This window comes from Stenella coeruleoalba (genome assembly GCF_951394435.1).
Source record: "Stenella coeruleoalba genome assembly, chromosome: 7".
Lineage (NCBI taxonomy): Eukaryota > Metazoa > Chordata > Mammalia > Artiodactyla > Delphinidae > Stenella > Stenella coeruleoalba.
In genome coordinates, this window is record NC_137153.1 from 89,178,399 (window position 1) to 89,192,137 (window position 13,739).

The 13,739-nt window shown below is 42.3% G+C and overlaps 1 protein-coding gene across 3 annotated transcripts; it reads right to left on the bottom strand.

Annotated features, from left to right (window-relative positions):
* Positions 1 to 250: 250 nt before the first annotated feature.
* On the bottom strand, positions 251 to 13,157 carry TRMO (tRNA methyltransferase O; the record flags this gene model as incomplete). Of its 3 annotated transcripts, XM_079926043.1 has the most annotated exons (5): positions 251 to 1,475; positions 2,720 to 3,382; positions 6,311 to 6,468; positions 7,285 to 7,459; positions 13,022 to 13,157. In XM_079926043.1, the coding sequence occupies 5 exons, from the start codon at positions 13,155 to 13,157 to the stop codon at positions 1,216 to 1,218; spliced, it is 1,392 nt and encodes a 463-aa protein (XP_079782169.1). In that variant the 3' UTR covers positions 251 to 1,215. The 3 variants fall into 3 exon arrangements, with proteins under 3 accessions (XP_079782169.1, XP_079782170.1, XP_079782171.1); XM_079926044.1 differs by lacking the exons at positions 6,311 to 6,468; positions 7,285 to 7,459 and having other exon boundaries at positions 13,022 to 13,138; XM_079926045.1 differs by lacking the exons at positions 6,311 to 6,468; positions 13,022 to 13,157 and having other exon boundaries at positions 7,285 to 7,426.
* Positions 13,158 to 13,739: the final 582 nt, after the last annotated feature.

Genomic DNA, 13,739 nt, shown 5'->3' on the forward strand with positions numbered 1-13,739 from the left:
AGGTAAAGGGTACATGGGACCTTTGCCCTATTTTTTCCAACTTCCTATGAATCTGTAATTATCTAGAAATAAAAAGCTTTTAAAAGTCAAATTAAATATACCTCCCCAAGAGGTTCTAAGTAAACTCAAATAAAACCCAGTTTGTTTCAGGAGTGCAGTGTCATCAGCCACAAATGACTCTGTGCAAGTATCCACAGGCAGCAGGGCTCATTTCAAAACCATGATCAAGCAGCTATTAAGATCTACAGTTGCGATTAGGAAAGCCTACGTCATGTTGACAGGTGCCTAATTTGGTTACACTGATCATAAACCTTCAGTTATCTGGGATCACATCTTTAAAGTCACCTATAGGCAATACATTCTTACAACTGATTCCCGTGTGGTGCTTACACAGGAATCATGTATGGACTTAATTACTCTATCTAACTGTAATACAACAATGTGTTTGTGTCTTCTTCCTCCACAACTATGACCTGCAACAAGAATTGCATCCTGTTCATTTCATTCTATCACCAAAACCTAACTCACGATAGTTCTCAGTAAACAGTCATAGAATAAACAAGAAATAAACCAGTAATTAAGTTATTTTCTTGGACTTCTCAGAGTGACTTTCTTTTCTGATACAAAGGCATCCAAAGAAACCTTAGCGTCTCTAATTTTGGAATCAGGATTAAATATTACACATACGTGTGTGTGCGTGTGTGCATGCGTGAGTGTATGGCAAAGTCTCTGAAACACAGGGGTTTAATCTCTAAAGATCTTTATAACTACTTGGTTTTTGATTTGTTACGTTTCTTAAGATATCATAACTCAGTTTGATTTAGAATAAAACAGAGAGGTCAGGCTTTTTCAGACAAAAAAACCAACATGAATTTTTCAACACATCCACCCAGCTTCTGCCCAGTTAGTTTTATCAAGTGCCAAGAAGAATTGACTTCTTTCAGAAAACAGTGATAAAGCATCACCTTTGGATTCTTCAATATTAACTGATCAAAAACGATCATGATATGGCGATTTCTCCAAATTCTTTATCTCTTAGTTTATTAAAATACATGTTTTTCAAATAAATATTCTGAACAACCCAAATCAATCAAAGCAGTGAGATCACAAAGCGTTGCTTCTTTCTGCAAAGAAGGCACATCATTAGCTTGTACAGAAAATCCAACAGCCACACCGAAGTCAATTAGGCTGCCTTAAAGACTCGACGGAGGCTACTCACGATCCCAGAGGCACCAAGGGCTCCGCAGGGTCACCCATCTGAACAGGCTCAGAAGCCGGCTTGATCCTTAAGACCTCTGCAAAGCCATCACCAAACCAGCACGTGACATGTGCTGTGTCTACTGTAAAGTAGAAAAGACGATCCTGGCAGAGTTTCCGTCGATATACAGATCGAGGGTCGGCTGACAGCACAGCCTCGATGGCACACCTTGCTTCCTCCGCTGACTGAAAATAGTTAAATGAAGCCTGACCAATACCTGCAATAAGAAGAAAACAACTTGGGGATTCCCCTGGCGGTCCAGTGGCGACGACTCTACGCTTTCACTGCTGAGGGCGAGGGTTCAATCCCTGGGCGGTGAACCAAGATCCCACAAGCCGTGTGGGACGCACCCCACTCCCCACAAAAAAAAAAAAGCTGACCTTCCTCTTCCCATGAACGGTACACAGTGATGAAACAACTTTGATAAACAAAACTTTGAAAATAAAGAGATTGATTTAAAAATCAAATGTTCTGTTTAAACATAAAGCCTTAGGAAAGAATGAGTAGAACAACCATCCAGGGGCAGGTGAAATCTGACATCTCCTTGGCAACTAACTGGCTACTTCTTACAGGAATCACCGCACCCACTTTTTAATGGGCCTCTCCTTCACTCTGGACAGCTGCTTGGAATCTGCTTGTGGGCTGGAAAAACCAGATAACAATGTTTTTTAACAACCATGTATTAGAGTAAACAGTCTCCAAGTTAAAAGCCCTGTGGCCTCTCTCTTCTGCAGTGAAGTGCGTGCCTCTAGTGCTGGGACTTTATAGGGACAATTTCTGTGCTAAGACACTCTTTCCTTCTTACTCCTGGGCTCTGTGACAGAGGTCGAGCTATCCACCACCCAATAGGTGAAACAAGATGAGACATTTCTCTACTCAGATAGTGAAACAGATGAAAAAGCTCGATCTACACAGGTACAGAGCAAGCACAATTTAGCTTCCGAACGCTGTTTGAGAACTCCAAGAGCTACTGCCACACGCAAACAAGAGGCCCAATTCCTGGGCAGCAGCCGTTCTCAGCGAACACTTGACTGAGTGCCTGGTACTCACTGTGCTGAACAAACAGTTGTTGATCGAAAGCCATCAGATGATGACGTTGCCCAAGTATGATTTTATACGTCTACATTTCTTTACAAGTCATAATCACAAATACTCTATATAAAACTGCCCTCAGGGCTTCCCTGGTGGCACAGTGGTTGGGAGTCCGCCTGCTGATGCAGGGGACCCGGGTTCGTGCCCCGGTCTGGGAAGATCCCACATGCCGCGGAGCGGCTAGGCCCGTGAGCCATGGCCGCTGAGTCTGCGCGTCCGGAGCCTATGCTCCGCAACGGGAGAGGCCTCAACAGTGAGAGGCCTGCGTACCGCAAAAAAAAAAAAAAAACTGCCCTCAGAAATAGCAAGTTTGCCTAAACCTCCAAGTAAAAGCTCATCTCTCATTCAGAAACAAGAAATGGAAAGTACCTGGTTCACCTGAGCTGAGGTGCTCAAGGTCCATCTCCGCGTGAGGAGTAAACCGGACTCCCAAGGTGGCCACGGGAGCCTCTCTCACCCAGGTGGGGACCGCACTGCGGTGGGCTGCACCAGCCGCCCTGGAAGGGCAGAGAAGAGCCTCGGGCGGCATCTCCGTGCTGTGTCCTTGTGCGACCACCGCTGCTTCCCCTCTCCTCAGCCTGCTGTCTGCTTGTTCCTCTGAAACGCTCTTCTCCAGGCAACATGGGCCACTTTGCTCTTCTGCTACCCTAGGACTCGGACCACTTCCTGATTCTTCACCCAAATCTGCTGCTCTCTCCCTGGGCTCAGGTGAGCTTTGCTGGATTTTTGCTGAGTTGTTGTGTTTTGCGTTGTTTTCTCCCGAAGTTCTATCTTCAGGACATTTAGGTTTCTCCTTAGTACAACTGTAGAGCTGTGGTTCCTCGTACCCTGAGAGCTGTTGCTGGTCACAGCTATCAGTCTTGCCGCCACACTGGGACACGGTTTTTGGTTTACATTGGTTATTCTGTAAATTAACGTCCCCTAAAGGCTCAATCAAATTTTGTGGCGAGTCATAATCAGCTATGTAGGGCTTTATGTCTAGTACAGGTGTGCCATGAATCATGTCAATTCCAGAAAGGTATATGGCTCCACCTGTAATGTGAAAAACATCCTCTTAGAAATATTAACAATGAAGAACAGTGCAAACAACAGGAGAATCAACAACATCTGCTTAAAGCCCACCAAGCTTACTCACAATTCTCTTACGCACCAGGCCCTCTTATACCTGGTGCCAACATACAGTTTTCTTTCTACCTAGAAACCCATTCTCTTCTTTATCTGTCAAACTCCTACTTGCTCTTCAAGGCTCTCACGAAACACCTCCTTTACAGAGCCTTTCTGGCTCTTCCAGACATAAGCATTCTTTCCTCTGGGTTCCACAGAGGTACCTGTGCCCGAACCTCTCCTGAAGCCCTCGTCACATGGTCTAGCAATGACCTGCTTAGAGTCTCTCCCCCTAGACAGTAAGTAGGTCCTCGAGCACTAGGTGGGGCCATCTCACCTTTGCATCACTGGGGGCTTCTAACTCTGTTCCAGACACATCAGAGTCCTCAATATATCTCTGTGGGACTGATGATGGCTTCCAATGTGTCAAACAGAGTCTAAGGTGGCCCCATGATGTCACCTCCTGGTGTATAATCCCCTCTTCTTGAGTATGACTTGATATCACTTCAGTGACTATGCTATGTTATCTAAGACTCCTGTGTTTGCTGGCAGGTTCACTTGAGAGACTCTCCCTGTGGGCTTGAAGAAGCAAGCTGCCTTGCTGGGAAAGCCTGTGTGGCAAGGCACTGCGAGAGGTCTCTAGGCACTGGGGGCCACCTCTAGGAGCTGGGAGCAGCCACCAGCCAACAACCAGCAAGAGGCCAGGACCCTCAGAACCACAGCTGCAAGGAAGTGAATTCTGCCTATGACCAGAGAGGGCTTGGAAATGGATTCTTCTACAGTCAAACCTCCAGAAAAGAACTCATTCCACTTCACTGCAGCTTGGTGAGACTCTTAAGTGAGGACCCAGCTAAGCTGTGCCCATACTCCTAACCTATAGAAACATTGTAATGTTTTAAACACATAATAAATGTGTGCTGTTTAAACTGATAGTGCATGGTAATTTGTTACACAGCAATAGGAATCTAATACTCCACTGAATAATTAAACAGGGCACTTCCCTGTGGCGCAGTGGTTAAGAACCCGCCTGCCAATGCAGGGAACATGGGTTTGATCCCTGGTCCGGGAAGATCCCACGTGCTGCTGAGCAACCAAGTCTGTGTGCCACAACTACTGAGCCTATACTCTAGAACCCACAAGCCATAACTACTGAGCCCATGCGCCACAACTACTGAAGCCCATGTGCCCTAGAGCCCATATGCCACAACTACTGAGCCCACATGCCACAACTACTGAAGCCCACACGCTCTAGAGCCCACGTGCCTCAACTACTGAGCCCATGTGCTGCAACTACTGAAGCCAGCGTGCCTAGAGCCCATGCCCCACAACACGAGAGGCAATGAGAAACCCCACTCATCGCAACTACAGAAAGCCCACGCACAGCAACAAAGACCCAATGCAGCCAAAAAAAAAAAAAAATTAAACAGAACATAAGTCACCATTACCAAATATTAAGGAAAGGTCCCCTGTTGTCCCACTTATACAGCTGTTGTTCAGTTCCTTCTACTGGGGCAAAGTCTACTAACTTGATCCTTGGAAAACTGGCCCAGTGAGAATCAAAAACTGCATGTGATCACATTTGATCCTATCTCCATTTGAGAAAAACATGACTAACAAAGGAATCTGATTTCTAAAACATGCTTATTGGGAATGAACCTGGAACTTTGGAAAGAAGATTTTGGACTTTCTAAGTGATGGATTATGCCTAATAATGTCTGCAAAAGAAAGAAAAGCACTGGGGCACAGGTGAGAGTTCATGGGATTTGAAGTCAGACAACCCCCTGGCTGGATGCTATTCGGTAAATTATCAAACATCAAAGAGCCTCAGTGCCCTCATCCATAACATGGAGACTGCTACCTTATCAAGCCCACGAGCCACTGTGAGATACCATACATGAACACTCTTTATAAACTGCAAAGCACCACACAAACACTGGTCATCCTCATAACGCTTATTTATAAGAGTGTCTACAGTGCTACTGTGTTTGCCTTTCACCTTTCTGATTTGATCTTCCCCATTAGAATGCTAAGATCCTCTGCAGGGCTGGGATTTTTATCTAATCTGCTTGCCACTATATCCCCAGCACCTAGAACAATGGTTGGCACATATTCGGTGCTCAGAAAATACGTGTGGGTTGCACAAACGATCATAAAACGTTCCAGTACTGTTACCCAAGTTGTGTGTTACCCAGCACACCCAAATGTGCTGATCAGGTCCAAGGGATTCAAGAATGGGAGGCTTTCAGAAATTAACGGCTCAGTAACGCGTTTATATATGAACACGTAGTTAAATCTGGTATTCTACACAGGTTCTCCCACAATCTGACAAATGTTCAACCTATGGTGTATTCATCCCAGACCCTCTGCCTCACATCACAGTGGACAGCGGCACTGCAGCCACGATGCATGTTCATTTCCTCAGGGCTGCAAGGAAGAAATGATCCACCACGCTGTGGTCAGATGTGCTGACCATATATGCATGTGCAACCAGTTACGGTGCGTTAAATTTTGAGAGTGTCCAGTTGTTTTTAGATCATTTTATATTTACTGCATTCCAAGTCAGAAAAAATTTGGTTACTAATTTAATGATTATAAAATCTTAAGAGTTACTTTTAAATAATTTAATAACTTCTGATAAATATAATGATATAAACTAACTCTGAGCATCCTATGAGAGCTTATTCCAAAGTGTTTCAATGCTGACATTCTTTTAATCGTTTCATTTTCCTCAATGTCTGGTGGTTCACAGGGGCTAACACCATTGGTACTTGTCTCAATAACAGCCAGTGCTGAATACTATGTTGATTTTATAAGACTTCTTTTGGTTAAGGAAAAAGTGGTAAAAGTACAAATTACCTTCTACCTTTTCCAGTTTGGCTAGGGTCAGTCCTATCGCATTGGGACGATGTGGGCTCCTTGTAGAGAAAACGCCAGTCTTCACACCATTCAGCCTAGGAGGCTGCACTTTTGCCTTACAGCTCAAATGACCATTTTTGTGAAAAACAAACAAAATCCTATTGAAAATAAACCAAACCACTGAGTAAGAAAAGAACACAGTCAATCTATCATAATGATTTGAGGGAGAAAAAAAACTTTAATTCCCCACAAATTAAAACAGAAAGAATGCTTCTAATGGTACTAAAATATAATCAGTGGGGGAAAAAAGAGTAATATCATTCCCGTTTTTTGAAAGAAGACAGTCTTATCTCTATATCCACTGCCCATAACACAATGACTGGCACATGCTAGGACCTTAACAGGCTTCTGTCAAGTACCTAATAAACAATATTTCATGGGTCTAGAGCAGGGTCCACAAACCTTTTCTGTAAAGGACCAGGCGGTAAATATTTTAGGGTTTGCAGGTCAACGAGTCTCTGCTATAAATAATTCAACTCTGCTGTTGTAACACAAAAGCAGCCACGGCCAACACATAAATGAATGCACGTGGTTATGTTCCCATAAACTTACTTACAAAAACAGAAGATGCGATGGGTTTGGTCCACAGGCCATAGCTTGCTGACCCGTGGTCTAGAGGACAGAATAATGACCCACGGACAGAATCGAGAAGGTCTACAGATTTCAGCTCAACAGAAGTCATTCAACAAAACTGGAACCAACTGCAGATGGAATGTGCCCCTCAGTGGATCCCAAGTTTCCCTGAGGGTGTCCAAGTTATGCAGACAATCACATGCATGAATATAGTACAAAAATCCCATGCAATAGACATAGGTGGTCTGGATGGCAGTCTCCAGGGTTGCCTCCAACTGGAGTACTTTACTCAAGGGCAAGTTATGGTCCAAAGTACCATTTCTAACTATAAAACCACTTACCAAACATGAGAAAACTGTTCTAAGCCCATCAAGGAATGTTCAGGATTATTAAAGATGCTTTTTCTAATCCTCAAACAAGCCCGTGAATGGCTACAAATGGATGGCTGCCTTGGAGTACCATTCTTGGCCGAGAAACAGGATTCCAAGTAACCAATTGGCTCAGTTAAAAGATTCCCTACAGAAGAAAATTAGATAAGAAATCATTAATGAAAAGGTCAAGCAAAGATGTAGGAAGACATGTTTTCTTTAATGCATCAATTTCATAGTTTTAAAATCTATTAGATGTTATACAACTATAAAATAAGATTCTTATAGCATTCAAAAGTACATATAAATATGCTTATCATTTCATATATCATTGTTATCAATACATCCCTTTAGATAATAAACTGGAAAGAGTATTGGTCTAAGAAAGAAAGAATGAAAGGAAAAATTCAGTTTTAGAAGAGCTACTATGACTATAATTCAAATTCTATGCAACCATTACTATGTTATGTGATCTTGGTTAGGGCTAAGAGGGTATTTCAAACAGAGGGAATAAGCTGCACAAAGTTAAATGAGAAATTTTATAGCATAAGCAGGGAACAAGCCATTTTGATTGGCTGGAGTATGAAAATACAAGGCAAAGAATAATGAAAGATAAGGAGACAGAGACTGTATATAGGTTAAAATGCTTTCAACTGAAAACAACAGAACACACGAAAAAAACTAGTTTAATTAAGCAATAAAGGGAGTGTATGGGATCACAGTACTAAAATATCTAGAGGCAGTATAGATTTCAGGTTAGGCTTGCTCCAGCAGCTCTCTGCCCCACTAGAATGTAAACTCCATGTGGGCAGGAGTTTTTCTGTCTTACTGATTGCTACATTCTCATTGTCTAGTACTTGCCTACAAGAGGATAGGTACTTTAAAAATTCATGCTACATGGAGAAAAGGATTATGTAAGTCTAAACTGATTAAAATGGAAAGTGAAAAAGTGAAAGAAGAATGTGTGTAACATAATCCTATCTATGAAAATTTTATGTATTTACCTAACTAAACATGTACACATGTATGTCTAGAAAGCTATCTAGAAGGATATTCACCAAAATTTTAACATTGGTTAAAACTGGTGGAGACTTTAAACTGTGTCCTTTTCTGTTTAGGCTGGTTGTAATCCCTCTGATATTGGTATCACTGCACCATACAGGCAACAGTAAAAAGTCATCAATAATTTATTGGCACATTCTTCTATTGGGATGGTCGAAGTTAATACAGTAGACAAATACCAAGGAAGAGACAAAAGCATCATCCTAGTATCTTTTGTTAGAAGTAATAAAGATGGAACTGTGAGTTAAAAAAAAAAACCGGTGGAGGGATTGTTGGATTATTTTTATATTCAACTCTGTAATTTCTATAATATTTGAAAATTTTACAATAATCACAAATCATTTTTAAAATGTTTTAAACCAGTAACTCAAAAGAAGAAAAAACTGGCCAGGCAACATCAATATAGGTTTAAAGTAGGTATCTGCAACTAGCATTTTGAATTTATAGATAACTTTTTTTTTCACATTTCATGAAGGCTGTATTAGCTTCTTTTAAGAGATGATATAAAGACATTCTAGAACCTCATTTTATTTCCAGTTTCCATTAAATCTATCCTATCAGCACAGGTGGGCAGTGAGACTATAGGCCTGTCCTTCACAGCACCTTTCGTGACTTTTCACTTATAAAAACTAAATTACGTGATACATATAAAATATTACATGCAACATACATATAATAAAGCATAATGTTAAAATGAAATTCTGTGTACCACCACCCAGCCCAAAAACTAGTGCTTTACCAACAACTTGCATCTTTTTATGTTGCCTCTCTCCCTACCTTTCGCTTGAATGTGCCTGAACAAGAGCCTGAATGTGGTCTTTATCATTCATTTCTTTTCTTAAATATGATTTTATCACATGCATATGCATGCTTAAACAACGCTTCATTTATTTTGTCTTTGAGTTCTATAAAAACTGGTATCTTCTCAGACCTGCTTTCTCTCTCTCAATATTATGATTCTAAGATCCATCGACACTGCGTACATTTTTGATGACTTTACATTTTTTTCCAACTACATTTACAGGCACTCTTTTTTTAAAACCTTCACCTATGCTCTGTGGAGTTGATATAGTAAACATCTTAAAGATGAAGGAACTGAAGTCAAACAATTCTCTGGTGTTCATAAAAATATCATGAAGAAAAATGGCCAAATAGGGCTCCTACCCTAGTCAGTTATGTTCTGTTTTATTTAACAAACACTTTCCAAGTGTCTACAATTGCCAGACATTGTGCTAAGTTTGGGGGAAAAAATACAAAACAAGAACTCTTTTCACAGTGGAGTTAACAGTTGATTGAGAGAAACTCACAATATGCTTCAATATCATGGGAAATGTCTTATCTGTAGTAATGATCAAAGACTTTTGCCTTTGACTATCTGATTGGGGGTCTACAAGTTTATAACTAACTTGAGCTATCACTTCATTGAATCAGTCTATACCTGTTTTTCACAGGCTATACATATGCTATGATAAATATAAGTTGTAACCAATTAGATTTATTCCAACCCTGTTTGTTCACCTCTATAAGAACATAAGCAAGATAATACTGGGTGAGCAATGAACTGAACGAGCTACATTGGAAGGAGTCCCTCAGCTATGTCACTCTCAAATGTTTGGGACCACTCTCAACATATCAACTATCCATCTAATAAACGTCGGAACTTAACCATATTCTAATACGTCTGGAACTTATTTATTCTCTGTGCCCCGGTTCTTGGAATATTAAATGCTATGAAATATAAATGCTCAATCATTTCCAAATATAAATTCTGCTTGAATGCTCTCCTTGAAGTGGAGGCCTGAGAACGTCCACCCAAGGGAATTCTGATCTTCTTCCTCTTGCCTCATATCTCAAAAAACAAACAAAAAGAAAACATTAAGCACCTACCATTTGGTAAGCACTGTGCTGAGTGCCTGGGAACAGGCATAAACAAGAACCAGTTCTCACCATCAACGTGTGCAGTACATTGACAGAGTGGACAAGTAAATCAACAATTAAATCAAACTGCCTTACATAGGGAGAGCACAGGTATGCCAGAGTAGTACTGGCATGAGAACTACATGGAAAGAGGGAGAAGTTTCCCTGGGGCCTATGGCTGGTATGAAAAGAGAAAAAGGACAAAAACAACACAGGGCCATAACACTAGCTGTGTGACCTTGGGCAAAACTGCCTACCTCTCTAAATCCAGTTTTCTCAGCTATAAAACAAGGATAATCATCCTATCTTGGAAAGATGACTAAAATATGTAAAGTACCTAGTACAACAGAAGGTGCTCAGCAAGAAGAGATTTTTAAAGCCCTCACACAGGTTTTTCCCTCAATTTAACAATATTACAACTGTACTAACCATATAATTTTAAAAAACCCACAAGTTATTAACGCAGAGGCTTTCTGTACACAAGTCTTATCAACAAGTCTTGTGCAGACAGAAATGTCCAGGTCCTTTTCACCTCTTGCCCAGACTATTAAATTACCCTTGTTATAATTTGTCTTCCCTCTGCCAGTCCCTCCCCTCCTGAAAACACACTACACCAGTCCTCCGGATTCTGAGTTCCTTATGTCTCGCTACTCTCTAAACTTTTTGTTTCCCACTATTAACAGATGTCATATTTCTTTTTTTTAATTTTTATTATTTATTTATTTAAATTTATTTATTTATGGCTGGGTTGGGTCTTCGTTGCTGCGCACAGGCTTTTCTCTAGCTGCGGCGAGCGGGGGCTACTCTTCCTTGTGTTTGTTTATTTATTTATTTATTATTTGGCTGTGCCGTGTCTTAGTTGTGGCATGTGGGAGCTTTGTTGCCACATGCGGGATCTTTGTTGCCATGTGCAGGATCTTAGTCGCGGCATGCATGCGGGATCTAGTCCCTGGCCAGGGATCGAACCCTGGCCCCCTGCACTGGGACCACAGAGTCTTAACCAATGGGCCACCAGGGAAGTCCCCCATCCAACACTTCTGACTTACAGCTCCCGGACCCCATGCTCTGTAGACCTCTGAGCCCTGCTCTTTCCTGCCTGTCAAAATATCAGACCTGGGGCTTCCCTGGTGGCTCAGTGATTAAGAATCTGCCTGCCAATGCAGGGGCACGGGCTCCAGCCCTGGTCCGGGAAGATCCCACATGCCGCAGAGCAACTAAGCCCATGTGCCACAACTACTAAGCCTGCATGACACAACTACTGAAGCCCACGTGCCTAGAGCCTGTGCTCTGCAACAAGAGAAGCCATCGCAATGAGAAGTCCACACACCGCAACAAAGAGTTGCCCACTCGCCACAACTAGAGAAAGCCCACGTGCAACAACAAAGACCCAAAGCAGCCCAAAATATAAATAATTAATTAATTTTAAAAAAACTATCAGACCTATAATCTGGCAGTATACAACAATTTTTTTTAACAGGCACAACCGTTGACCACATAACAATACCTTTTAGAAATTCAAGTTAAACATTTAGAACATACACAAAGATTTTAGTTTCAAAACTTTCATTTAGAACAATGAAAACCAGCAATAACCTAAATGCCCAACAATAGGGAACTGGTTAAATAAGAGCACATCTATAAAACAAAATAGCGTGCAACTTCTCAAAATTAACATTATTAATTGCCATGGAAAGATTTTCATGAACCTTAAGTTTTGTTTTGTTTTTAATAAATGTAGAGCTGGGATTCAAATCAAAGTTTTGTTTTATTCTTTTAAATTTATTTATTTAATTTTGGCTGCATTGGGTCTTTGGTGCTGCGAGTGGGGGCAACTCTTCATTGCGGCGCACAGGCTTCTCATTGCGGCGCACAGGCTTCTCATTGCGGTGGCTTCTCTTGCTGCGGAGCATGGGCTCTAGGCGCGAGGGCTTCAGTAGTTGTGGCTCGCAGGCTCTAGAGCGCAGGCTCAGTAGTTGTGGTGCACGGGCTTAGCTGCTCTGCAACATGTAGGAATCTTCCAGGACCAGGGCTCGAACCCGTGTCCCCTGCACTGGCAGGTGGATTCTTAACCACTGGGCCACCAGGGAAGTCCTCAAGTTTTTTTTTGAAGTTATAAAACAATGGTGTCGCATATCACCTCATGTTTCTAATATGTAGGCACTGAAAGTATTATGGAAAGTAGACACCAAGATGTTAACAGTGGTTTTCTCTGGGTAATGGCCAACTACTTTCAGCTTTTTTTCCATTTGCTTCCTCGGATTTCTAAAGTTAATATATTCTGCCCTAAAAATAGGGGTGAAAATAAAGAGAAACAAACGCATGCCATCTTTCAATGCCCAGTTTAAAACTATTTCCTACACTTCCTGCAGCACAGGTTGCTTCTCTCTTGTGGCATTAATCCCGAATCGGCAGAACACCTGCTGTATATATCCTATCTCTCATTTATGGGTGAGAACTCCCCAAGACAAAGGCTGCTACACTGCACGTGGCTGTTCTGCCAAGACCAGGCCACCTTAGCTACCAAGAACAGAACAGGAGAGATGATGTCATCCCGCTCGCCTAAGACACATCACGTGGTCTCCTAAGCACATGACCCGTGCCTTCCAATAACCAGGAAAAACGACCCACGTCCATTCTAGGTCTCGCATTTGCCGTCCCTCCCTGCAGTGAAGTCGGCTCCCTGCACTTAGGGCTCTTCGGAGTGCGGAACCTTCAGCCTCTTATAAGTTACCTGTCTCCAGAGCCGGCTTCACGCACCCGCACGAGGTCGCTGTGGGTCGAGGGCCGGGCTCCTCCAAGTCGCGCATGGCTAGTGGTCTCACAGGTGCCCACCCAACGCGTTCAAGCCTTCCGCTTCCGGTCTCCATGCATGGCGCCTGCGCAGTGCGGAAGAAGTGCGGTGCGCGGCGGGCGGAGCCGGAGGCCACCGCTAGGTGGCGATTAGGGTCTGGATCCCTCGTTCCGCTTCTGAACGTGTGTCTGCTCTATCGCGCGGACCCCTTGCAGTTGCCCGCCTTTTCAGGGCAGTCAGAAGCTCCAAGTTACCACCCTTTCCACGGGGGGCACGTCGATAAAGATTTATGCATAAAGATGTCTCTCGAAATAATAAGCAACCTACATATCCAGTGCATGACGCTAATTTTTAAATAAAAAGAATATGTATATACAATTAGCACATAGCAAGATGATCGGATGTTATTAAACGTTAATTCTTCTTGAATGGTGGGAATACACAGATGGTCATTTATACTTCTCTGTATGCTCCCATTTTTCCACAAGAAAAACGATGTTTTGTCAGAAAGGAACCCCAAGTAAACCTTATTTCAAATCTAATGGATGGGTAGCCCCACACCAAATTAACGGGTAAGAAGTGGGGACTGTTCCTTGTGCTCCATACCTCACGAGAAATGAAGCGAGAATGAAACTGAGTCAACATGCCATACACATTG